This window comes from Plecotus auritus (assembly GCF_963455305.1).
Source record: "Plecotus auritus genome assembly, chromosome: 9".
Taxonomy (NCBI): Eukaryota; Metazoa; Chordata; class Mammalia; order Chiroptera; family Vespertilionidae; genus Plecotus; species Plecotus auritus.
The window spans coordinates 112,381,319-112,409,038 of NC_137783.1; the positions used below are offsets into that span (position 1 = coordinate 112,381,319).

General features: G+C 41.7%; 1 protein-coding gene across 14 annotated transcripts in view; it reads left to right on the top strand.

The window, feature by feature from the left end:
• The window catches only part of STIM1 (stromal interaction molecule 1), a 219,873-nt gene that overhangs the window by 135,748 nt on the left and 56,405 nt on the right, over positions 1 to 27,720 (top strand). For all 14 annotated transcript variants that reach the window (XM_080687157.1, XM_080687151.1, XM_080687160.1 and 11 more), the window contains exon 2: positions 1,028 to 1,158. In XM_080687157.1, coding sequence (XP_080543283.1) covers positions 1,028 to 1,158 — 131 coding nt within the window. The remainder of the gene's footprint in view (positions 1 to 1,027; positions 1,159 to 27,720) is intronic.

Here is a 27,720-nt window from a genome sequence, read left to right on the forward strand (position 1 = left end):
AGGGTCTTTCTTCCAACTTCTTTGGAGGTGTCTGAAGAATATTTTGTCTAGAAAGTAGTAATCAAGGTCAGGGTCAAAGGAAAAAGGAATTTTAGAAGCTGGGAATTGGAAGAAATACTAGAAACTGTAATTAAAATGTTTTTTTTTTTTTTTTTTTTTTTTTTTAAATAATGAACTTGAGGCCTGGAGAAAGGAAGTCACCACCCTAGAGTCACATTGTAGAGCTAAGACTAGTTTCCAGATTCTTTCTGCTCTATGCTATAAATCAGGCTAGGTGTTTTCCAGGTTTGTAAGAGATGATTAGGTGTCATAAAGGAACTAGGGTGGCCTAGGCTGTTGTTCTGGTTTTACTTCTGCAGGACTGACTGTGGGTGATGGTGGACAGAGGAAGCTGCATCTCAGACTTTCCAAACTTTCATATCAGATAAGCTTTGGACCTTAGATGTCTGATAGATACTTGCTGAATATAACTGTGGGAAGGCCTATGGTGTGAAGGGTTTCTCCAGTTAGCCATTATATTTTTATAATGTAGTGACAAAGTGAACAAAAAGGAAACTACATATTATTTTGGCATTGGAATGAATCGGTGTTTTCCTGTTTTTAGAAAGATTGTATTAATTTACATTTGTTTATTGATTGAATAAAAATATTTGAATATGTATTTCTTTGATTACTAGTGAGGCTAAACTTTTCTCTATGTTCACTGGCTATTTGTATTTTCTCTCATTTATATATTTTTTTCTGAGTTAACTATTCATGTTCTAGATCCCAGTGTGTTCCTAGTCCTATGTTTGACTTCCCTGCAAAGGAACTATTAGGATGATAAAGCATTGTCCTTAAATGGGGGAGCTCAGCACATCCTTGGGGAGGCAGTTAAAGGCTAGATGAAGCACTTTTCTCTCTGTATAAATAGCTGGTTAAGTGGCTACATGAGGAGTCAGGTGCTAGAAGCTAAGGACAGAGACAGGTGGGTAATGGAGGTTGGGTGGCAGCCCCAGTAATGTTATCTCTTGCTTTTCCTGTACAGAGTTTTGCCGGATTGACAAGCCCCTGTGTCACAGTGAGGATGAGAAGCTCAGCTTTGATGCAGTCCGCAGCATCCACAAGCTGATGGATGATGATGCCAATGGTGATGTGGATGTGGAAGAAAGTGATGAGGTGAGCCCTCTCACCCTGCTGTGGCTCTCTTCTCTTCCTGTGTGAACAGTCCCTGAAAGCTCTCTAGATAGACTGTTCCCCGTGGAGAGATGGCTTTGATACTGGCTTGTTCTCTAGAAACTCATCCCTATCAGGGGAAGTGATTCTCAGCAGAGCAGCCCTCCAGGAGCCAGCTGTTCAGAGTGCAGGCCTTATATGTGCATTTCTGCCTGGACTGGCTCCCGCTCACCTACTGGCTAGAAGCACAACATTGACTGAGCTGTGCTGCTTGAGAGGGAGAGAGACCCCCAAGGTTGGTCTTTATAGTCCCCCTGAATCCTTCTTGCAATCCTGCTGTAGACAGAGGGCATCAATCTGTTCTTACTCTGTGCTCAGCCCTGTGTTGGCAAGTGGGAGAGAAGGCGAGACAGATCTTGCCCTCTGAGAGCTTATACTCTATTTGGGAGGAAGAAACAAATGGTCCTAAAAAGATCACTCTTAATTCCAGGCTGCAGTTGCTGGGAGCCAGTTGAGTGGTCCAGATAGTAAAAGCGAGAGGAATCTCTAAATGGAAAAAGCTATGTTATTGTTTCACATTTTGGCATTACTACAGTTCCAATTCCAGAGAGCCCAGAAAACAAAGTCATCATGTGTGAAAAGATTTAAAGGTTTCAATTAATTTCAAGCTCAACATGAACCAGCAGTTTGGTAAAACTGCCAAGTTTGCCAAATCTTTAATAGTGATATGGTATATATCATGAGGGAGGAGGAATTCTTAGTCTCCTATCTCTGCTGCTTAGCTCACCTTCAAGTTTTGAGTTCAGTTTTGGATCTCACCTCGTCAAAAGCATTTGTAACAGTGAGAGCCTATACAGAGAGGCATGACATGACTGATGAAGAGCACAGAAACTATGAAATGGAGACCATTCAATACATGTCAGTATTTATGAGTGTCTATTATATATGCACCGGGCACAGTTCTAGACATGGGGATATGGCAGTAAGTGGGGCAGACACATCTGTCTTCACATAATTTACAGTCTAGTGAGGAAAATTTAGCCTGGAAAAGAAAAAACTTGGGTAATACAATTTCTGTTTTCAAATACATAAGAAATGGAGAAATCAGACTTACATAACAATGATGATAACAATGAAAACCACAGTGCTAGCTATGACTTATTAAATTCTTTTTTTAAAATATATTTTTATTGATTTCAGAGAGGAACAGAGAGAAAGAGAGAGATAGACTGGGACCGAGCCCGCAACTTGGGCACGTGCCCTTGACCGGAATCGAACCTGGGACCCTTGAGTCCGCAGGCTGACGCTCTATCCATTGAGCCAAACCAGTCAGGGCTATTAAATTCTTATACTATGTGAGACACAGTGTTAAGCTCTTTGCATATATTTTTTTAATTTTAATCCTCACCTGAGGATATCTTTTCCATTGATTTTTCTTCTTCTTCTTTTTTTTTTTTTTTTAGAGAGAAAGTGGGAGGGAGGGAGGTGAGGGGAAGAGAGAGAGAAACATCAGCCTGAGAGACACATCAATTGTTTGCCTGGGATTGAACTTGCAACCAAGGTACATGCCCTTGACTGGGAATCAAACCCTTTACCCTTTGGTCCATGGGCCGATGTCCAAACCACAGAGCCAAACCAGCCAGGGCCATAGTTATTCTTTTAACTTTCTTATCAGCCTTATAAAGCTGATATTATTATTAAGGACTGGAGCCTTGGAAAAGTTAAGCATTTTGTTCAAGTAAATACTGAACATGAGCACAGATCTGATTTCAAAGCTCATGCTTTTAAGTATTGCTGAATTGTTTCTCTTATTCTAAGGGCAGAGCCAGGACCAATGTAGGAAAAGTAAAATATAGGCATATTCTTCTAGAATAAAGAATTGCCTAATAGTACTATCTCATCATGGAAAGGACTTCTTTGGTAGGTTAGGTAGCTAGGTAGGTAGATAGTTAACTTCCTGTCATTGAAGATGGGCAAGTAGAATATAGCACTCCATTAACTGGTCAACAGAGGGGATCCTTGTATTAGGTTGAACTAGTTAATGGCTAAGGGATTTATAAGAGGGAAAAAAATAGACTTCCTGGAGGAAAAGTAGATTTTGGATAGAGTGGAAAGGGTGGGGCAGCCTGAGTTGTAGGGAACGAGTGTGAGCAAAGAATGTGGAGGTAGGTTTAATTAGACAGAGTGACTGTGGTAGAAAACTGCAGGACGAAAATCTGGAAAAGTAAGTGGGCCCAGGCAACTAGACTGAGCTATGTGTGCTTCTTGAACCTGGCAATTGTAAGTTCTTGAGCAAGGACAACAACCATGATGAAAATATCTAAACTTTTGGTTACATCTAGAAGTGTTACTTGTCCTCACAGGATCCAATTTTCTCTATGCTGGAAATAGAGTCATGTTTCTGGTGATGAATGAGGCCTACAGGTGTCCTGATCTCCCTCCAAGGGCCTGGCCATGGGACTGGGAGATGGATGGCACAACAGTTAAGGTGATATGGTCCAAGCTTCACCAATTCCTGGATATCCTTGTCATCTGCCTTCCTTCATTTTTCACTTTCTGCTGAATTACTTTGTAAAATGAGAGGAGGAAGAAAATGTTCTTTTTAGAGAAATGTTACCACAACAAAAAGCTCATCAGCACAAATTGTTCTAAAATAACACAAAAGCTGTCACCCTGCTCTGAGCGAGTGGCAAGCTGCTCTTTTTCAGCATAGCTTCTGCCTGCCTTGGCTTCAGATGTTCTTGCTGCAACCTCAGGCCTCTGGTGGTTAGAGTAACCTGCTAGTGGGAGTTTTCAGGATCAGTCACAAGCTACTGTCTTTGAAGGGGAAGGTAATGTTAGCAAAGTGTGTGCTTAAATTAGTCTAATCATATATGAGAGAACCTCAGAGTTCAGGATCTAACTAGAAAGTTGTGTGGACAGCTCAGGACTTAGACTGTTAGATAATAGACATTGAGGCATCAGAGAGGAAATCCTGGTTGTATTGGACATCAAGAACCTGAGATTTTTATGACCCATTTACTAGTAAAAGCACTGCTGATTTCTTAAGGACCTTAGTAGAAGTCTGAAGGGATCCTCTATTAAGGCCTCATTTATTTAGCCTTACATCAGTAAGTTTTCAGATAATTTGAACTATAACCTCAGTACTACATCTTTTAAAATTTTGGCCATTTTTGAAGTAAGTCATTTTTAAAAAAATTATTTTTGTTTTTAAGCATTGCCTTTATTTACTTCTTTCTTTCTGTCTGTCTGTCTTTTTTTCTTTCTTTCTAATCCTCACCTGGTGATAATTTTCCATTGATTTTTAGAGAGAGTAGAAGAGAGAGGGAAAGTCAGAGAGAAATATTGATGTGAGAGAAACCCATCAATTGGTTGCCTCCTGCCCGAGCCCTGACCATGGCCAGGCCCGAGAGGAGCCTGCAACTGAAGTATGTGCCCCTGACTGGAATCGAACCTGGGACCCTTCAGTCCTCAGGCCAATGCTCTATCCACTGAGCCAAACTGGCTAGGGCTGAAGTAAGTCTTTCTTATCACAGATTATTGTGAGCAGAGTGTTAACTTTCTTTGGATAATTCAAGCATGTCTTCAGGGCCTCTTGTGCTGTTTATCCCAGTGCCTATATTCCAAATGTATGGTTGTGATTTCCTCTTATAGTTTTCTTGCCTCTTCTTTGGTTCATTCATTTTTAACTGCTGTATCTGCTTTGCTGTGAGCTATGAACTTAGACTTATGGTAAACTGAGACTCACAGGCATTTTATAGAAAATAAAATATATTTTGTTTATGGGGAAGTTAGTTTGGCTGCTCAAGTGCCATCTTTGCTTGCTTCTGTCCTAGATACCAGAGGCTGTAGATTATGGGCCCTTCAGATGAGCAAGATGCCACTATTGGTGATGGTCCTCTTCTTGCCAAGTTGGCAGGAGCACTACCAGCCTAGCAGTGTGAGAATTAATGACCTATGTTCTATTCAGAGCTCTGGTGAGGACACTGCCCAGAGGCAAAGGATTTGCTGCAGTGCGATGGTACTATCAGTTTGTTGTGACAGTCTGAGGTGCACAGACAAGGGCTGGACCAGACTCTGTGAGCACTGTTATTTTTATTTCTGGAACCTACATGAAAAATAAAGGGCATTTATTCATCATTAAACAAATTCTGATTAAATACCCCATTATGTGTCAGGCATTATTTGTGGGGGCTGTGGATTCTACAGTGAACAAAACTGACAAGATCTTTACTTTTATAGAGCTTGCATTCTAGATGTCTGTGTGTCACAAGTGGCTAAGTAATGAGTAAACTTTGAAATTATGCAGAACTGACTGTAATCAGATTATAGTAGTTTAATGACTTCTACTTTTATTTTCTCAGGGTAAAATGGTGGTTAATGATTCTTATCCTTGCAAGGTTGTTGTCAGGATTAAGTGAGAAAAGTGCTGTTAAAGTTCCCAGCTCGCTCTAGCCAGTTTGGTTCAGTAGATAGAGCATCAGCCCTCAGACTGAAGGGCCCCGGTTCGATTCTAGTCAAGAGCATGTACCTGGGTTGCAGACTAGATCTCTAGCCCTGGCCCTGGTCCGGTGCGTGCGGGAGGCAATCAATTGATGTGTCTCACATCAATGTTTCTCTCTCTCTGTCTTTCCCCTTCCCTTCCACTCTCTCTAAGAAATCAATGGGAAAATATCCTTGGATGAGTTTTAACAACAACAAAAAATAATACATAAATAAATAAATTAATTAAATTAAATTAAAAGAAAAGTTCCCAGCTCAAACAAAGAACTCCAAAGACTCAACAAAAGAAAACAAGCAACTCCATAGAAAATGGGGAAAATTTTGAATAGACACTTCATCAAAGAAATTATAGGATGGCAAATAAGCATGTGAAAAGATGCTCAATATTATTAGTCATTAAGGAAGTGCAAATTAAAACCACAATGAGATAATACTACATATCTAATAGAATGACTGAATTAAAAATGTCAAATACTAAGTGCTAGCCAAGGAGGAAGAACCACTGGAACTCTTGCTTATTGTTTCTTATAAAGTTAAACATAACTTATTACATGGCCCAGCTGTTCTACTAGTTCTCAGTATTTGCCCTGTAGATAAATGAAAATGTATATTCATGCTAAAGCCTATGCACAAATGCCCGGCCTATGTGGCTCAGTGGTTGAGCAAGGACATATGAACCAGGACATCACAGTTCGATTCACATGCCTGGGTTGCAAGCTTGATCCCCAGTGTGGGGCGTGCAGGAGGCAGCTGATCAATGATTCTCTCATCATTGATGTATCTATCTCTCTCTCCCTCTCCCTCTCCCTCTCCATCTCCCTTCCTCTCTGAAATAAAAAATATATATATTTTGAAAAAATTATACCCGTTTTTTTCATCAGATGGGCAAAAATTATATTTTTTGGTGTGCTGCAGGATTTTAGTAATTAGTTTGTGTGTGCCATGAGATGAAAAAGGTTAAAAATCCTGTTCTAGGTATACTTCCTACCGTACTACTTGGTCGGGCTCTTGTCTGACAGTCATTCCTAATCCCCTTTCTTTGCTCAGTAGTTCTCCTTACTTGGAATTAATTTCTCATATCCCTCCTTCCTACCTCTGGCCCTGTCTGTATCGGTTTTAGGAGTCCTCTGGAATGCTCCAGCCTCACTTTTCATAAACCTTCCCTAACTTTTCCACCCATGTTGACCTTTCTTATCTCAGTACTAACTTTTGTAGCACACAGTCTATATCACTTAATTTAGCTCTTAATTAGAATGTCTTGCTTTGTGCCATAATTTTGATTATATTGTCTTCCTATAAGTTTGTCTTTTTGCACTAATACTCGAATTACTAAAAAATGCACAACTCTGATAATTATTTCTACCTTGTAAAGGGAATGTGGTAGAATAGGAGCATCCCTACCATGTGCCAAGCCTTGTGCCAGCTGACTGCATATACAGTTTCATTTAATCCTCAACCACTCTAAATTAGGTGTCACTAACTCTATTTTAGAGATTATGAAACTATAAGTGGCTTACCTTTGCTTACTAAATTAATCTAAACTCTAACCCTGTGGTCGCCAACCAGTGGTCTGCAGACCACTGGTGGTCCGTGAGGTCCGAAATGTTGGCGACTGCTTCTCTAACCTGCCCTTCAGTGTTCCCACAATCTGACTTTAGCTCACCTGACTCGTTCACATTACACTGCATTCCCTTCCTCTTTGTCATAGCCATCTCAAACATGCTCTTCTTGTCCCATCACTGTGCCTTTGCTCCAGATAATTTTTCATCCTGGCATCTTTCTGCCTCCCATCTCTCTTGCAACTCCCATTTTTGCCTGTAAAAATTCCACTTGTCCACCAAAGCCTAGATATGGTTTCTCAGCCTCAGCATTATTGACATTTTGGGCCAGATAATTCTTTGTTGTGGAGAACTTCCTGTGCATTATAGGATGTTTAGCAGCATCCCTAGTTTCTACTACACATGTGATGCCAGTAACACATCTCTATGTTACCACAACCCCTTAGTTATAACAACCAAAAATGTCTCTATTGCCAATTGTTAATTACCCTGGGGGATAGAATTGCTCCTGGTTGAGTATTTTTGGCCGAGATTAAATCTTGTTTCCTCCAAGAAATCTTGTTTGTTTCCCTATAGTGGGAAGTGACCCTTTCTCTCTCATGTTCCAGAGTACTTGGCATGAATCTCTCATTTGGCATATTGCTCTGCTCTGTATTGTAATTAGTTGGGTCCATTTTGTGTGTCCTACTAGATAGCAGGTGCCTCGAAGGGCTTATTTATCACTGTTTCCCCCACTGTATGCTTGGTGTAGGGCCTTAGATGTAAAAATAATGAGTTAATCTTTTGAATTTTAAAGCAAAGATTCTGTCTTATTTCTGTGTGCCCCTTAAATTGTTTCCTTACAGCAGAACAAGAGTACAGTTGGCTGATCAGTGCTATGGGGGAACACGGTGTTTTGGGCTTGTGAATTCCTGGCAAGGTTCGTAGCTGAGTCATTGGTGGGCTTTTTCTAAGAGTTGCTATTGTCTGTGCTCCAGATATGTTAGTGTATGAAGTGCATGATTGATCTCCTCTGTGATCCTCTTTCCTATCCCCCTACTCTATGCCATAAATCACATACAGAACCTGGATGGAGGTACAATCACTGTATTTAAGATAATTAAGGAAAGTCCTAGAGAAAAACACATACTAGAGGAGCATAGATGAAGAAAAGAAAAAAGGAAGACACTGAGAATGCTGAAAGGCTGACTGAGCAAAAGTATGCACAGGCTTTGGAGCAAGAAAGAGGAGGGTTTTAGGTGTCCTTTCACCAATTATAACTAATATGGCCTTGGAAAGTTTCTAAAGCTCTGTAAGCTTTTGTTTCCTCACTGTCAAATGGGAACAGTAATCTCTACCTTGAAGTACTATAGCGAAGATGAAGTGAAATCCTATGTAGAGAGTGCCCAGCCTGTGGCTTAGTTCATGGTAGTAGTATTACTCCTTCTCCTCCTACCACTGCTACCACGTGCTAGGCCTGTGCTGGGGGTTTTTGCATACACCCTCTCTGGTAGTCTTTACAAAAAATCCGTGGGGTAGGTATTAATTTTTCCATTTCACCGATAGGGAAACTGAGACTGAATTAGCTCATAGTTATCTATTTTCTTGGTTTTTGCAACTCAGATCTGCATCAGGCCAATGAAAACATTAACTGGCGATGGTGGCACACCTCTGTGAATATGCTAAAAACACTTGAGTTGTACACAGAATTGGTATGTGAATTATATCTCAATAAAGAGGTTAAAAAAATTGTTACCACATTGGTCACCTCTCACTTGCCGTTCTGTAGTCCAACCCATAAGAATCCCTAGGGCTCTACAGAAAACACTTTGAAAACCACAACTAGAAATAATGCCTTTGTTTCTGAGGACACCCTGACTGAAGATCCCTGAGGCATTCTCTTTGGGAGAATTCCTTCCTCCCTCTTTTCTTCCCTCCTGTCCCTTCCTTTCCCTTTTTCTCTCCCTCTCTCCCTCTCCATCCCTTTTAACCTATCTTTTTCGTTTTTTGTAGCTGAAGTGGCCCAGGTGGTAATTCCCTCTCACCCAAATACTAGGGACCTGCATCAAATTCTTGGCCCTTACCATATGGAGCTCCATGAGCGGGGATGTCAAAGGCAGCTGGCGAAGTAGTCCTGGCTTTATTTTTCCTGGATTCACCTTGTGCTCAGGGCCTCCCTCCAATTCCCAGTGCTGCTGCCATGCCAATGCCAGCCCCTGGGAAACAGAGTTCTCTTCTTGGACTCTGGGCCAAATCCTGAACATAGATTTTTTTTTTATACCTCTCTGCACAGTTTTGACAGCTTGGAGCTTTTGCCTTTTTTTTTTTTTTTTAAGTATACCATATGCAAAATAGGGTAGAAAAGAAATAATTGCAGACATTTATGCACATAACCTCAGTATAGGTCTCGATATATACATTTCTGTTGCTGCAGTGACTTTTTGACCTATAGGATTGTTACAGTTTAGAGCAGGGGTGGGCAAACTTTTTGACTCGAGGGCCACAATGGGTTCTTAAACTGGACCGGAGGGCCGGAACAAAAGCATGGATGGAGTGTTTGTGTGAACTAATATAAATTCAAAGTAAAGGAGTGGAGGGGAGAGCAAGAGAACCCTCTGCTCTTTCGGCTCCACGGGCCGGATAGAACAGCTGAACGGGCCGGATCCGGCCTGCGGGCCGTAGTTTGCCCACGGCTGGTTTAGAGACATCTCTCTCTCTTTTTTTTTTTTTGCCTTCTAGTTCCCTGCCTATCTCCTGGTGCAATCACCATCTTATTTCTTGCCTTGTGGAACATTCTGAGAACCTGTACTTAATATAGACAAAGTATAGGTTGAATTCAGCTCAGGTCTTTTGGACAGAACAGAGGTGACTGATATCATGAATGATATTATTCTTTGGGTGAGACCATCTCCTTGGGCTAAGGAAGAGACCTGGCCAGATTTTTCCTTGTAAATGCATAATTTATAAGATGGCTGTAGTATTCACCTACCAGGAGTGGCTGGCTCATAGTCAGCTTACAAGTTATATCCCCCATTGAGTCCCATTTCTGTGGCTTTGCTCATGCATTCAGTCCTAACTTTAGTTTCTTAGAAGAAAGTATTTAAACCTTGAATTTTTAAAAGTATGAGGCACAACTTTAGAGTCTGACCTGAATTTACATCCAAGCTTCGCAGTGTCCTAGCTATAAGGTCAAGTAATTTGAAGCCTCACTTTCCTCATCTGTAGGGATGAAAATAAGATACTCTTTGTCATTGACAAGCCTACAGGCTAGTGAGAGAGGCAGATATATAAACTGGCAATGACAGTAACACATTTTAAGGGCTATAATGGTGGTGTGGACAGGGGACTATGGGAGTTTCAAGAGGAATAAGAGGTAATCTAACATGTGCTGGTGTAGCAGAAGACACATTGTCAACCAGCACTCAGGGAAGTATACCAGTTGCTAAACAAGCTGAACTACATACACATCAGAGGGAGTATAGGCATAGTTTGCAATCTGTCCCAGTGACTTAGCCAGATACAGGAGGAAGCAGCAGCTCCCCCAGATGGTATCTCTCATGTTTCTAGGAAAACCCAGACGGTGGTTTGCTTTGACAGGGATATTCTTTCTTACTATGCAGACTGTTGTTTTTCCTTTCTCTCCATTTTGTTGGTGAGTCTGCTTTGCCTATTCTGGATGTCAATCCTATTGATGCCTGTAACATTTTTCTTTGTGAATGCCTACATATGTGTATACGTCTCTCTGTGCCTTCATGTTTGTTTCTTTGTATGTGTGTATACATCATTTTGTGCCTTTCTGTATTGTATGTGTCTTTTTGTATTTAGACTTGTCTGTGTATGACAAGAAGTGGAGGAGGGGAGGAACACTGAGCCAAGGGAATAGGAACTGAGAGAAGCCCAGAAGCCAGGTTGAAGACGAAGGAGGTTAGGAGCAAAAGGTTAGGCTACAGTACACTATGCAGGACCTAAAGGTAAGAGCAGAGCCAGAAATGTAATCAGGAACCAAAGATGCTATTAGTCTAGGCAGGATCTGGGCCCTATAAAGTGGTAGGCCAAATGCAGTGGTCATCCAGCAGCCAGAAATGGTCGAGCCAGCAGAGAGAGGAAAGCCCTGCTTCAGGTATTCCTGTCTAAGGAGGAACCAGCAGCTGACTCTGAGGGCCCTGCTTGCCTTCAGACCTAACTGGTTTGTGTTTGTTTGTCTGTATGTGTATTCATGCAGATCCCTGTGTCTGTATCTGTATGCGCATCACATTCAGTATACTTCATAGCATTAGGAACAATTGGTTTCCAATGCAAAATCTGATTCACTTGAGGATCAATGATCCTTCCCTTATTTGTTCTCTTCCCTTCTTTCTCCAAACATATTTAGTGTCTATGCTGGGTACTGGATATACAAAGACTAATAAGGAACACACATATTAGTGAAGCAGAAACACATTCATGTTCAATCCTAAAAGGTGTTGTGACAATAGATTAGCACTGCATGCCCTGGAAATACAGAAAAGGGCATTTCACTGTCCTAGGATGCCAGGAAAGGCTACCCAGAAGAGGTGATGCCTGAGATGAATTTTGGAAAATGAATAGGAGTCAACCTGGGATAGTGGTAAAAAGGGTATACTAAGTGGAGGGATGAGTGTGATGTCCTTAGGGATCTGTGAACCATTAGTTCTTTTAACTTGAACATAAAATGTAATAGTGGGGCAGGGAGGGAGAGGTTGGAAAGGCAGGCATTAGCCAGATTTTATTGAGAAACTTGGATTTCATCCCAAGAGTAATAAGCTAGTAGGATTGTAAATAGAGATGGCTCTAACTCTGATGAAGGTATGTCAGGAGGAGGCTTTGCTGAGCAAGTGAAACTGGGACTTGGTTTTTAATGATGAACAGGGGTTTACTGATGAAGAAAGAAGGAGGAGCATTTCAGGAAAAAGGAAATTTATGAGTAAAGGCAGTAGGCAAAAATATAAGTTTGGGAAACATGTAGGGAAGAGTCTAGAGCAAGCATGTCAAGCTCAAAGGCTAACACAGGCCAAATAAACAAGATTTAAGTTTATGCGGGCTGCAAAAAAAAAAAAAAAGTTTCAATTTTCATAGAAATATAGGTTTATTTTGATAGAGACATGCTGAATACAAAGGGCTGAAATAAATGAATAATCATTAACATAAAATAATAGAACATTTTAATAAAAATTAATATATTTTTTGAACGTTAACTTACCAGACACTGAATAACTGCACAAATTAATAAGCATAACGCAAATAAACCTATTTTTCTTGTTCTCCAAAAGCGAAATATTTCCTGTTGTGCACACCAAGCAAGTCAATACAAGACTAATGACCTGGTAATCGGCTGCTAAAATATTCGCTGCTAGTATTAGTGGAGAGAAATGGTGCACCTGCATGTAAGGGAAATGAATGTAACATAATTATAGTAATCAATCATTAGGGAACGTTGTAGTTTGTTATTGAGAATTATGTATAACAGGATATTGTAAAAATTAAGTTACAAAATTTTTTAAAAATATATTTTATTGATTTTTTACAGAGAGGAAGGGAGAGGGATAGAGAGTTAGAAACATCGATGAGAGAGAAACATCTATCAGCCTCCTCCTGCACACCCCCTACTGGGGATGTGCCCGCAACCAAGGTACATGCCCCTGACCGGAATCGAACCTGGGACCCTTCAGTCCACAGGCTGATGCTCTATCCACTGAGCCAAACCGGTTTCGGCAAGTTACAAAATTTTTATTAAAACGTTTCTTACATACCGTTATATTGGCTGGGCTGCAAAAATATTTGTTATGGGCTGCAAGTTTGACATGCTTGGTCTAGAGAATAATTTCTTCATGTATAAGATAGGGAATTGGTAATATACCTTCAATGGCTAAGATGAGGCTCAAATAAGATAATGGATGTAAAGAATCCTTTGTAAACTATAATGCAGTGTAAATTTCAGTAGCAGGTATTATGCAGCTTCTCCTCTTTTCCTCTCAGTGCCCAGCAGCATCAGGCCCTCCCAGATATAGATTAGGTAGGCATGCACCCCAGCAGTGTGGCTTTTACTGGGTGAGAACCGTGCCTTCTTTCATCTACCCACTTGGAATCTTGAGGAGGAGGAGCTAAGTTTAGAAGCTGCTGGGACTCGGAGGCTGAATGCTGGTTCTTTCAGGATACACCATTTTCCACAGTATGAGCCCTCTTGCCCAGGGACCCAGGTTCAAAATAGTCAAACATGAAGCACCTTTTACATATAGGCACTGTGAAGGACTGTGTTTTAAATGATTTCATTTTCTCCACTTTGTAACTGTGGGGTATCTGCATTTTATAGGCTCAAGGGGACATAGTGAGTATGTGGCAGAGATGGGGTTTGAGTCTGTATCTGTGACATTCTTTTTCCTATGTGTCACTTCACAAGCTTTCTGATGTCTGTGGGCTGTAAGCAAGCTTCATGATTAGTGGAGAGTGAAACACTCTGAGGGTGTGGGCAGTGTAGGTGCTCTGTCTTACCTAGGTGCTCTCAATATGTCTGATTGATCTCTGTGTCCTTGGATCCCAGCATAGGTCATGCCACAAATTAACTGCTCTATAAATGCTCATTGTGCAAATGAATGAATAAATTCTTCTTAATAATGGCTTCTAGAACTCCGGATGTCTTCACTATTCTCTTCTGCCTTCTTTGTGGTGCTGTGATACTCTAATTGGAGATTTTGTTCTTGAGGACTATTTTTGAGGCGGGATAGGGGGGAGTATTGCTTAAATTCTTCCTCTTGGAGTTGATTAGGAGCTAGGAGGTTCTTCTTTTTTTTTTTTAATCTTTCTTGTTGAAAGTATTACATAGGTCCTCCTTTCCCCCCATAAATCTCTTCTAGTCCACTCCCGTCCCCCCCACCCTGCGACCCTCACCACCCCATTGTCTGTGTCCACGGGTTATGTGTATACACATACAAGTTCCTTGGTTGATCTCTTCCCACCCACCCTCCCCTGCCTTCCCTCTGAGGTTCAACAGTCTGTTCATTCTTGTATGTCTCTGGGTCTGTTTTTGATCATCAGTTTTTTGGTTCATTAGATTCCACATATGAGTGAGATCATGTGATACTTATCTTTCTCTGACTGGCTTATTTCACTTAGCATAATACTCTCTAGGTCCATCCATGCTGTTGCAAATGGTAAGAGTTCTTTCTTTTTTATTACTACGTAGTATTCCATTATGTAAATGTACCATAGTTTTTTTTTTTCCATTAGGGTGCATATATTCTTTTTGATGAGTGTTTCAGGCTTCTTTTTTTTAAAATAAATCTTTATTGTTCAGATTATTACAGATGTTCCTCTTTTTTCCCCCCAATAGCTCCCCTCCGCCTGGTTCCCACCCCACCTTCTGCCCTTACACCCCCCTACTGTCCTCATCCATAGGTGTACGATTTTTGTCCAGTCTCTTCCCGCACCCCCCATGCCCCTTTCCCCCTGATAATTGTCAGTCCACTCCCTTTCTATGACCCTGATTCTATTATATTCACCAGTTTATTCTGTTCATCAGATTTTTTATTCACTTGATTTTTAGATTCACTTGTTGATAGACATGTATTTGTTGTTCATAATTTTTATCTTTACCTTTTTCTTCTTCCTCCTCTTCTTAAAGTATACCTTTCAGCATTTCATATAATACTGATTTGGCAGTGATGAAATCCTTTAGCTTTTTCTTATCCGTGAAGCTCTTTATCTGACCTTCAATTCTGAATGATAGCTTTGCTGGATAGAGTAATCTTGATTGTAGGTTCTTGCTATTCATCACTTTGAATATTTCTTGTCACTCCCATCTGGCCTGCATAGTTTCTGTTGAGAAATCAGCTGACAATTGTATGGGTGCTCCCTTGTAGGTAATTAACTGTTTTTCTCTTGCTGCTTTTAAGATTCTCTCTTTGTCTTTTGCTCTTGGCATTTTAATTATGATGTGTCTTGGTGTGGTCCTCTTTGGATTCCTTTTGTTTGGGGTTCTCTGTGCTTTCTGGACTTGTAAGTCTATTTCTTTCACCAGGTGGGGGAAGTTTTCTGTCATTATTTCTTCAAATAGGTTTTTTGTATCTTGCTCTCTCTCTTTTCTTCTGGCACCCCCATAATTCAGATGTTGGTGTGCTTGAAGTTGTCCCAGAGGGTCCTTACACTATCTTCATATTTTTGGATTCTTTTATCTTTTTGCTTTTCCGGTTGGGTGTTTTTTGCTTCTTTGTATTTCAAATCTTTGACTTGATTCTTGCGATCCTCTAGTCTGCTCTTGGATCTCTGTATATTATTTTTTATTTCAGTCACTGTATGCTTAATTTCTAGTTGGTCCTTTTTTTATATCCTTGAGGGTCTCACTAAATTTATCGGCCTTTTCTAGAAAATTCTTGAAAAACCTTATAACCGTGGTTTTGAACTCTATATCCAGTAGTTTGCTTTCCTCCATTTCTGTCATTTGTGACCTGTTTCTTTGTCTCCGCATTTTTGGCTGCTTCCTTGAGTTGATAGAGTGGCTTTGTGTGCTAGGTGTCCTATATGGCCCAGTGGCTCAGCCTCCCCAGTTACCTGAGGTGGACACTCTTGGTGCACCCCTTTGTGGGCTGTGTGCACAGTCTTGTTGTAGTTAAGCCTTGATTGTTGTTGGTATCACTGGGAGGAATTGACCTCCAGGCCAACTGGCTGTGAGGATCATCTGTGTCTATGATGGGAGAACTTCTGTGCTGGAGACACCCTTATGAGACAAGACTTGCTTCCGTGGGGCTTTGGTGCTCACTGACTCTGCCCCCTGAGTGTGTCCCTTATGGATCTGAGGAGTTGTAATCGGGATGGTCCTACTCTGACCCCTGGGTACACTGGCTCTTGGATCTCCAGGAAGGTGCTAATTTAGCCTCTGCCTGAGGCCACCCAGCAGGAGCTACGGAGAGATCTGCAGATTCCTCTTCTTTGTTTGGGTTTTGGAGGTGCCCAGATGAGGCCCAGCTGTGAAGCAATGTAAGCTGCTGTGGGGCCTTGGGCCTTCTTTTGGATGTTCTGGGTCTCTCTGACTCAACTGCAGTTTGTGAGGTAAGTTTAGATTTCAAAGGACCAGGCCATTCTTATGCAAAAACCTCTGCCCACAGCTTGGATGGGCAGAGTCTCAGGGTGGAGCAAACAGCAATGGCTTCCCATCAGTCCTGCCCTAAGAGGCCCCGGGTCTCAGTGTCCCTTGGTAATCGCTGCAAGCACCTCTGAGAGAAAGCCGCCCTCGAGTTCCGCCCTCTGCCAGACAGTCCAATTTCTCCCCGTGTGAGTCTGGGTCCCCAGAGTCCCCCCCAGAACTGGAGTTCAGAGCAGTCGGGAGCTTGTGTCTCCCTCCGGATTGAAAAAGCCTGTCGCGTACTCAGTTGCCAGCCCTTTCCGTGCGCACGCACGCCTCCATACCTCTGCACTTTACTTCCACAGCTCCTCTGAGTCTCAGTGTGCTTTTCTCGTCCCTTCTAGTTGTAGAATTTCCACTTAGCCAGCCTTCCTGTGGTTCTGGATGATGTCCGTTTTGTCTTTTAGTTGTAGTTTTGAAGTTGTTGTGCGAGGCAGCAAGTTCAGATGTTTACCTATGCTGCCATCTTGGTTTCTGCGTTTCAGGATTCTTAGGATAATTCCTAGATGTGGGATGACTGGGTCAACGCAAGTTCCATTTTTAATTTCTTGAGGAAACTCCATACTGTTTTCCACAGTGGCTGTACCAGTCTACATTCCCACAAGCAGTGTACTAAGGGGTCCCTTTTTCTTTACAACCTTGCCAACACTTGTCGTTTGATTTGTTGATCATAACCATTCTGACAGGTGTAAGGTGATATCTCATTGTTGTTTTGATTTGCATCTCTCAGATGATTAGTGACTTTGAGCATTTTTTCATATGTCTCTTGGCTTTCTCTATGTCCACATTGGAGAAGTGTCTATATAGGTCCTTTGCCCACTTTTAATTGGATTGTTTGTCTTCTTTTTGTTGAGTTGAATGAGTTCCCTATATATTTTGGAGATTAGGAGCTAGTAGATTCTTAAAGTGGGGCATGAATTTTTTTCTTTTATATTCTTTGTTCCAAAGCCTACCCTCTCACTTCCCAAAAGTGAGTGGCATTCATAAGGAACACATGGTGAGCCCTCAACTTTTTAACCATGTTTTTTGAAGTTGGTGTTCCATTTTGGAAATGGAATCTAGGAGGTTTTTTCTGCTGTTGAGTGCTTGGCTGGGTTTGTGTTTCCCAGGGTCTTAGAAAGCCGTGCATAGTGATGGTAGGATGGGGAACAACTGAGAGGCTGAGCACATTCTTAGTATTTTTATATTTCTTTTATAGTATATTAAATCTATTAATATTTAGGAAAACTTATTTTGTGCCACCAAAGCTGTAAAATTTATTTACAGCTCTGGCAGGTGTGACTCAGTGGTTAGAGTGTCAGTCCACCCACTATTCTAAGTTCTTTTTGTAAATTAACTCATTTATAATACCCTCAAATGACGGTATTATGTAGTTTTATATTACATACTATTATCTCCATTTTACAAATGATGTGCATGATACACTGAAAGTAACTGATGGAACCAGGATTCAAACTCAGGCAGCCTGGTTCTTGAATCAAACTCTGAACCATTATGTTAACTGAATCCAAGCCAGTGTAACCCTCTGGCCCCTTGCTGACTATCTTTGTTTTAGACTGGCCAAATATTTGGAAATCTTTTTCTTCCTTCTATGTAGTAACAGAATATGCATTAACTAGTAGTTGTAAGCTAAGCACTGCTGGGTGTTGTAGGGAAAACTCAAGTGAGAGACATTCATTTAGTTATTTAATAACCACATATCCTGCTCTGTGCCAGGCCCTATTCTTGGAGGTGAGGTGAGTTTATGGAGCTAAGTCAATTATTCATTTGGGTGTCCCAAAGAATATGCAAGATGCTGGGTAAAGAGATAAATGACAAATAAAATACTTTCTATATTTGAGTTGCTTAGGAAAGTAAGAGGGGTGTAATTAAATAGAAGTTATATTATGATGGGATAAGTATTGTTATAGATGTGTTCCCTGAGACATAAGAGAACAAATAGGATAGCACAGTTCACTTGCTTGGGAGAGATCTGGAAAACTTCACAGAGGCAGTGACTTTTTCTTTAGTAGATAAAGAGAGGGAGAAAACATTTTAAATTGAGCACCTTGTGTAAAGGTATCCTGTATAATAAAGATGTAATATGCAAATGGTCGTTACGCTGTGAAGCATAACGACCAACTGCGTAAATGACTGGATCAATGGATCAGCAGGAAGGTGGGGCAGCGAGCTATGAGGAGGGTGGGGGGGGGAGGGGGGGGGGAGGGAACTACAGGAAGGTGGGGCAGTGGGTGGAGAGCTACAGGAGGGGGCAGGGCAGCAAGCTATGGAGGGGGGCAGGGGGAGCTACAGGAGGGCAGGGCAGCAGGCAGTGAGCTACTGGAGGGCAGCAGCAAGCTACTGGCACACGGATTCGTGCGCAGGGCTACTAGTAGAGGTATAAATAAGCATGGTTTCTTCAAGGAGCCTGAAGTGGCTTGATGTGTCTAGAGCAAATATTGGCAAACTTTTCTTATAAAGAGCCAGCCAATCAATCAATAGTTTAGGCTTTGCTGGTCATACAATCTCTGTCACAACGACTCAACTTTGCCTTTGTAACACAAAAGAAGCTATAAACTATATATAAATGAATGAGTGTTGCTATTTTCTAATAAAATTTTATCTTCAGCTCTGGCAGGTGTGCCTCAGTAGTTAGAGTGTCAGCCCACCCACCAAAGGGTTGTGGGTTTGATTTCTGATCGAGGGCACGTACCTGGGTTTTGGGTCCGCTCCCTGGTTGGAGCACCTGCAGGAGGCAACTAGTTGATGTGTGTTTCTCCCTCCCTCCCCTCCCTCCCTCTCTCTCTCCCTCCCTCCCTCCCTCCCTCTCTCTCTCCCTCCCTCCCTCCCTCTCTCTCTCCCTCTCTCCCTCCCTCCCTCCCTCCCTCCCTCCCTCCCTCCCTTTCTCCCTCCCTCCCTCCCTCCCTCTCTGTCTGAAAGCAATCGAAAAAATATCCTCAGGTGAGGATTAACAAAAATACCCAGAAAAACTTTATTTACAAAAATAAGTAGTGAGCTGGATTTGACCCATAGCCATAGTTTTCTGACCCTTGGTCTGGAGTGTAGGTATCAGGTAGGGAGGGATAGTGACCAGGAAGTTAGTTTATGGCCCAGATTGTAAAAGGTCTTGAATGCCAAGCCAAGAAGCTAAGGCTTTATCATGTAGGTACTGGGGAGCCATGAGATTTTAAGTAGTTGTTTTGGTATAGTTAGATTTGTACTTTACAAAGGTCATTCTGGTGACTAACTGGCAGAAGTGAAACCAGATGTACCAAGGTGAGTGAGAAATGACTGTCCTTTCCCTGCCCTTAAGTAGTAGCTTATCTCACTGGAGACAGATTCACCTCTAAGACATCCATGTCCTGGCACTTTCTATGTATGTCATTCAGAGCTGTTGTAGCTAAAATATGGGTTCTTGCTAGATGTACAAGAGGTGAATACGAGTCAGGAAGCTTCTCAGGTCTGGGACATGTGTCTTACAGGTTCTAAATATTGTGTGTTGGGGGAAGTGGGAGTGGAGGTGTTGAGGTTTGGTTTGGGAGACATGGAAGGTGGGCAAGTGGGGAACAAAGTGGGAAAGGGTAGGGAGGATTAAATGGTTCTAAGAACCCATGAGACCTGCCCAGATCCCTGTACCCAAAGATATGTTACTCCTCTTCTGGCTTTATATCATTGAATTCTGTTCACTGATAGAGCCGGCTGGGCCTATTTTGTGGGGACTATAGAGATATGTCTCCTTTCTTCTCTGCTGTCACCCACATTTCACTACTGCTTAACACTTGGGATGGGTTGCATGCTTTGTGCCATCAAGAGGAAAATCATTTTTCTGAACTCACAGAGCTAAATATACTTAGAGACAGCTGTTCCCTTGGCTCTTCAGAGAGCTATTAAGTTGAAGTTCTAGCCAATGCTACATTCCCAATGGTAAGCCAAGACTTTTAGGGAGCCTCCTTAGAACTCCCTGAGAGAAGAGCTGCTTGTTCTGAGTCTGAAATAGTAAAGACTCATGAGCCAAATGTTGCCTCTTAGGGTTTGTTTTCTTTTTGCTTTTTGTTGCCTTTAAACATTGTCTTAAATCAGACTTTAGCTATTCGCTGGATGTAGGACAGTGTTTAGAGTATTATGGTGGTAATGCACACCTCAAGTGTATTGAACATTGGAGTTCTAGTCCAGCACAATGTTCTTGTATGCTATGTTTATGGCTGGGTAACTGGGACCTTCTATCAGAGGATGTATAGTAAGCATGTCAAACTCGTGGCCCATGGGCCACATGTGGCCCACAATGAATATTTTTGCAGCCCAGCCAATATAACGGTATGTAAGAAACGTTTTAATAAAAATTTTGTAACTTAATTTTTACAATATCCTGTTATACATAATTCTCAATAACGAACTACAATGTTCCCTAATGACTGATTACTATAATCGTGTTGCATTCATTTCCCTTACATGCAGGTGCACCATTTCTCTCCACTAATATTAGCAGCGAATATTTTAGCAGCCGATTGCCATGTCATTAGTCTTGTACTGACTTGTTTGGTATATGCAACAGGAAATATTTCGCTTTTGGAGTACAAGAAAAATAGGTTTATTTGCATTATGCTTATTAATTTGTGCAGTTATTCAGTGTCTGGTAAGTTAACGTTCAAAAAATATATTAATTTTTATTAAAATGTTCTATTATTTTATGTGAATGATTACTCATTTATTTCAACCCTTTGTATTCAGCATGTCTCTATCGAAATAAACCTACGTTTCTATAAAAATTGAAGCTTTTTTTTTCTTTCTTTTTTTTTATTGTTTGAAGTATTACAAATAGTAGTACATATGTCTCCTTTTTTTTTTTCCTTCCCCATTGACCTTTCCCCGGCCTCCCCTTCCCCCCAGTACATGCCTTTACCTGCCCCCTCCCCCCAGTGTTTTTTATCCATTGGTTATGCTTATATGCATGCGTACAAGTCCTTCGGTTGATCTCTTACAGTCCCCCCACCCCCCCGCAACCTCCTCTGCCTTCCCACTGTAGTTTGACAGTCTGTTCAATGTTTCTTTGCCTCTGTATCTATTTTTTCCCCATTTCATTCCTTTAAAAAATCTTGCCTCTGCAGACTAGAAATAATCATATAATAACAAAAAATGTTTGAGTCCCAATTTCCACGTCCAACAGTTCTGAGTCCCCATTTCAATGTCAAACAGTTCCTTATGTGTACATGTCAGCAATGATATCTGGATGGTGGGCACATGGTGGCAATGCAGGTCCGACCCTCTCTGGTTTGGTCCTAGGCAACTTGCTGCGTCACACAGCTGCTGACTGCTAGCGTGGCAAGGCGTCATCAGCGTCTTCCATCTCTGGACTGTTTCTCCTCTTGTCTTCGTGGTTGGAGCAGACCTGTCAATTCCTCTCTGTTGCAGGAATCCACATGGTCTTGGAGTTGTTTTCTGAAAATATACAAACATATTCTCGACCAAAAGTTAATAAAGGAATCTTTTCTATATAATTGATTTGGGATCCTTTTTATTTTTGGAAGCTTTTGTTTTTTTGTGGCCCACATAAACTTAAACCTTATTTGGCCGTGTTAGCCTTTGAGTTTGACATGCTTGATGTATAGTTTAATAGGGGAGGCAGACAAATAACAAGACTAATAAGGGTATACAAGGTGGCTATAGGAACACAGAAGAGTCACCTTTGAACAGGAAGTTTTTTCTCTTTCATATCCTCATCTCACCCTTCTTACAATAATAATCACAGCTAACATTCTGGTTGTGCTTTAAAACCTACAGAGTGCTTTTGTGTACATGAGGAGTCACAAGCTCCGTGCCTCTGAGGGGCTGGGGGTATCATAACTGCGTAATATGGACTGTACAAATGCACATACATAAATCTGTGAGTGCGGGAGCTGTGGCAAACTAGAGCACACATGCCCCTTTAGAAGGGGATGACTGTTGCTCAGCTCTGGCAGATTGTCACCAGGTACATATGTGAACCCAGAAGTGATGCCAAGGGGGAAGGGTCTTAAGGCCCCCTTATCTCAACACCAACTCCCCCACTTCCAAGCTGCCCCAAATTACAATATGGACAGTTGATTTTTCTTAATTTTAAGTAAAATATGAATAAAAACATCTTCATAAAATGTTGCATTTTAAAATTAATTTGTAATGAACGATCTACATAAAAACAATGTGTTGGCTATGCAAACACAACTTCATGACAAGTCCTTTAGCCACCACCACCTAATCAAATTGCTGCCCATAAGTCTCAAGTCTCTTCTATGTAAAATTCTAAAGTTGTTCGTGGACCTCAGTGCTCCTAGACCTTTTTTTTTTCAAAGTGCAAGATAGACAATGGATTTTAATGTTTTAGAACAAAAAGTTATTGCTGTGGCTTCAGATCCCATAATGCAGCTAATCTTTCAAAAAATCTAACTTGTTAAATTTTGGTATAGTATCAAGACAAATATCCACAATTATCTGAAATTACTATTAAAACACTCCTCTCTTTCCCAATTTTATCTGTGAGAGGTCATATTTTATTCAACTACTTCAACCAAAACAACACATTAAAATAGATTAAATATAAAACTAAATATGAGATTGCAGCTGTAATGTATTTGTCCAGACACTAAACACATTTACAAAATGTAAAACAATGCTACCATTCTCGACAATTTTTTTTGGAAAAATAGACTTTTCATTAAATATGCTTTTTATGCTAACATCTAACAGATTTGTTATTAGATCTTTTGAATTTTTTTTTCTTTAACTATCCTGGAAAGCTGGACTTGGTTTATTTTTTTGGTAAAGGTTTTTTATTTTTAAAGAGGTTCAATTTATAAAATGCTCTCCAGGCCATTAAAAGATACATCCAAAGGCAGTTTATGACTTCTGTAAACAGGTTCCATTTAACCCTTCTCACACACAAATGAGAGGGATAGTTAGCCTTCATTTTGAGAGGAAAAGGCTCAGAGAGGCTAAGTACCTTCCCCAAAAGTCACACAGGAAGTAAAGGGTCTGTTTCTATAGGTTCTGAATTCTATAGTACATTGCCTTTTCTATTCTTCTTTTTTTAAATCCTTACCTGAGGATATTTTGTCATTGATTTTTAGGGAGAATGGAAGAGGAAGTGAAAGACAGAGAGAAACATCCTATGTGAGAGAAACACATTGGTTGGTTGCTTCCTGCATGAGCTCCAACCAGGGCCCAGGCTGGGGAGGAGCTTGCAACCAAGTACGGGCCCTTGACTGGAATCGAACCTGGGACCCTTTGGTCTGGAGGCAGACACTCTATCCACTAAGATAAACTGGTTAGGGCTCTTTTCTATTCTTAAGTCTTGATTGTTGCAGCTTCACTTCTTTGTTCTCTAAAGAGGTTCCTCTCAGCATCATACCCTTCCTCCAGGTAGAGCTTCCATGGGCCCACATTCCACATTTGGCACTCACTTCTTGCTGGCCTTGTTTTTTGACCCCATATTCCTTTGCATGCTTTGTGGCATCAAGAGAGCTTGTATGCAGACCCCTATGCAGATCATCCTTGCACTCTCTTCCCAGGAACCTCTCTGCTCTCCATATACCTCAGTGTTCAGACTTGGCTATAAACAGCAGTCTGTTTCTTGTTTGTTCTCTACAAGCAGCTGGTATGTCTCAGATGTTTCCTGGAATTAGCTGGTAATGGCAGAAAATACCTTTCCTTGGAGATTTTGGCATTTCTGCTCCTAAGGCCTGCATCTGATGTATGTTTCTCTGGTCTTCGATTATGAGGATCTGGGTTAGAGCCTAAGAGGGCCAAAAAAGGATATGTATACCTTAAAGGACCTGATGAATGATTCTCTCTTATCATTGATGTTTCTATCTCTCTCTCCCTCTCCCTTCCTCTCTGAAATTAAAGGACCTGATGAATCAAAACTAAAAAATTTTGATTTATATACAGATTTATCTCTTTAAAAGATATCCCAAACCTGATAAATTCTCATTACCCCCATACTACTGCCTTGTTTCAAGCCATCACTCGCTCCTACTTAGATTATTACAATAGCCACCTGACTGGTTTACCTGCATCTGCTTTTTGCCTTCCTGTCGTCTGCTTTTCAACACAGCATTCAGAGAAATCCTTTTAAAAATGTAAATGTGATCATATTGTACCATGATTCAAATTCATCTAACAGCTTCCATCCCAGAGTAAAAGTCAAAGTCCTTATAATGGCCTCCAGGGGCCTTTGTATCTGAACCCCAGTTGCTTCCCTAACTTTCTCTCCTATAGTCAGCACCTATTCTCACTTCTCTTCAGCTACACTGGTCTCCTGGCTATTCATTGGACATACTAAGTATCTCCTTGCCTCAGGGCCTTTGTATTTGCCATCCCTATTCTCAGGATACTCTTCTTCCAGTTATTCTGCCTGCTTTTCTCCAACATCTCCTTCAGATATTTGCTTAAAAGCCACTTCCTTAATGAGACATTCTTTGACTCCTCTAATTAAAATGACAAACCACTAATATCACTACTCTTAGCATTCTTTATGCTTTTTTTCTTGCTTTAAATAAATGATTGTCTCTTTTACCCAAATAGGATGTTAGTGTTACTGGTCCAAAGTTTGTGTGCCCAATGCTTTCAAAGGCCAAAACACAAAATGTCAGTTTGGAATAAGAAAAGGTTTGTTGATTGAGCATGTGCCATTGAGCAGATAGGACTCCTAACCCTCAAATCCATCATTTTTTGTTTTGTTTTGCTTTTTGTTCTTTTTAAATTTTTTCCCTCAAATCCATCTTAAGAAAGTACAGAGTTCAGGCTTCTTTTATATCAACAGAAGGGAAAATGGGAGGGTCTGTTTTTGTAAAACTCAAGCCCCAAGCAGAATTCCTCTCACGATTAGTATGTGTAAAGCAGGAGCTATTAGCCTAAGGGTCATGGGAACAACAGCAGGTTTGAACAAGCTGGAGTCAGAGAGAGTGAGCACTTCACTGTTACGTTAGTTCAATGAAGACAAAGATTTGTATGTGCCATTTACTACTTACTGCATTTCTAATGCCTGGAACTATGCCTGGCACATAGAAATCTTATATTTATTTAAAAAATGAATACATTTATGTCCCCAGACTGGCTGTCTCAGACTGCCTGTGACTGTGTCTTCCCTGAGATGTCTCAATGTCTGTGTTTAAGGTCTAGTGAACTTTAGGTCCCCAGTGAGAACAATTAGACTCTCAATAAAATTTAACAAAATTGAAATAGAAGAACCAAGGGATGATGGGGCCCAGATATTAGAAAAAAACTTTTTAAGTAAAAAGTAAAATAAAAAGTATAATAAAATAGTCAAATGTTAGCACAAAAATAGAAATATGGGTTAGTACAAAAGAATGGAGAACCTAGAAATATACCCTACTATATGTAAGGGCTTAATTTATTATTAAATCACTAGAGGCCCGATGCACAAAATTCGTGCAAAGGTAGGCCTTCGCAGCAGTGGCGGCTGCCTGGATCCCTCCATCCTGCGATTGCAGCCCTGGCTTCATCCGGAAGGAAGGATGTCTGGTCTAATTAGCATATTATGCTTTTATTATTATAGACTAGAGGCCCGGTGCACGAAATTCGTGCACGGCGGGGGGGGGTGTCCCTCAGCCCAGCCTGCATCCTCTCCAACCTGGGGCCCCTCGAGGGATGTCCGACTGCCCGTTTAAACGGGCAGTCGGACATCCCTCGCACAATCCAGGACTGCTGGCTCCCAACTGCTTGCCTGCCTGCCTTTCTGATTGCTCCTAACCGCTTCTGCCTGCCAGCCTGATCACCCCCTAACCACTCCCCTGCCAGCCTGATTGATGCCTAACTGCTCCCCCCCAGCCTGTTTTCCCCTAAACTGCCCTCCCCTGCAGGCCTGGTCACCCCTAACTGCCCCCCCCCTGCAGGCCTGGTCACCCCTAACTGCCCCCCCCCCTGCAGGCCTGGTCACCCCTAACTGCCCTCCCCTGCAGGCCTGGTCACCCCTAACTGCCCTCCCCTGCAGGCCTGGTCCTCCCCAACTGCTCTCCCCTGCAGGCCTGGGTCCCTCCCAACTGCCTTTCCCTGCAGGCTTGATCGCCCCCAACTGCCCTCCCTTGCTGGCCATCTTGTAGTGGCCATCTTGTGTCCACATGAGGGCAGGATCTTTGACCACATGGGGGCAGCCATCTTGTGTGTTGGAGTGATGGTCAATCTGCATATTACTCTTTTATTAGATAGGATAGAGGCCTGGTGCACGGGTGGGGGCCAGCAGGTTTGCCCTGAAGGGTGTCCCGGATCAGGATGGGGGTTCCCTTGGGGCGTGGGGCGGCCTGGGTGAGAGGCCTGTGGTGGTTTGCAGGCCAGCCACGCCTTCTGGCAACCCAAGTGGAGGCCCTGGTATCTGGGGTATATTTTATCTTCTACAATTGAAACTTTGTAGCCTGGAGCAGAGCCAAGCCTTCTGCTTGCTCCGTGGTGGCAGCCATTTCTGTTGGAATTTATGTATCTTCTATAATTGAAACTTTGTAGCCTTAAGCAGAGGCCTGGGCTGGCCAGGGCTGCAGAAGCTTGGGCTTCCTCCATCGCCGCGGGCAACCCTAGCCTCCTGATCTTTCCAGCTCCGTGGCTGCCGCCATTTCTGTTTGGATTTATGTACCTTCTATCATTGAAACTTTGTAGCATTGAGTGGAGGCCTGGCAAGGGCAGGCGGAAAGCTTGGCCTCCTCCATTGCCAGGGAAACCCAAGCCTCCCTCCTGCTCTCTGTGGCCGTAGCCATCTTGGTTGTGTTTATTTGCATATTCGCTCCTGATTGGCTGGTGGGCGTGGCTGGTGGGCATGGCTTGTGGGTGTAGCGGAGTGATGGTTAATTTGCATATTACTCTTTTATTAGCTAGGATGTTTTCCAAAAAGGAATGAAAGACAAATAATTTAACAAATGGGGTTGTAATAACTGGGTGGCAACTTGGGAAAAATGTTAAGGTTCACAACTTATAGCACATAATAAATGGAATGTCAGATGGCCTAAAAGCTGACTATTAAAAAATAAGAAAATAGTTTATTTTCCTAAGAATTGACAAAATCTCCTTGCTCTGGGATCTTCACCATGTAACCTACTTAATCTTTATTAAAAAGTAGCTTTCTTCAACAGTTTTAAATGAGAGTTGGGGAGCTGGAGAACCTAACCCTCTGATGTCAGAGGGACTTCAATTTAGTTGTGGTGAGAGGGCACAAAGAGCAGTTAAACCTGTGTACTAGTATGTGAGCATTGCTTTCACCATCTTATCTAACCAGAGGTCTTGCTTTACCTACATCATTCTAGCCTCCTTTGAGGTATAGCTGACCATACCCATATGCCAGGTAGTAGATAGAATATGTTAGAGCTGCACTCTAACATGTAGCCATTTAAATCTAAATTAATGTTTTAAAATTTTCAGTTATTTAGCCATACA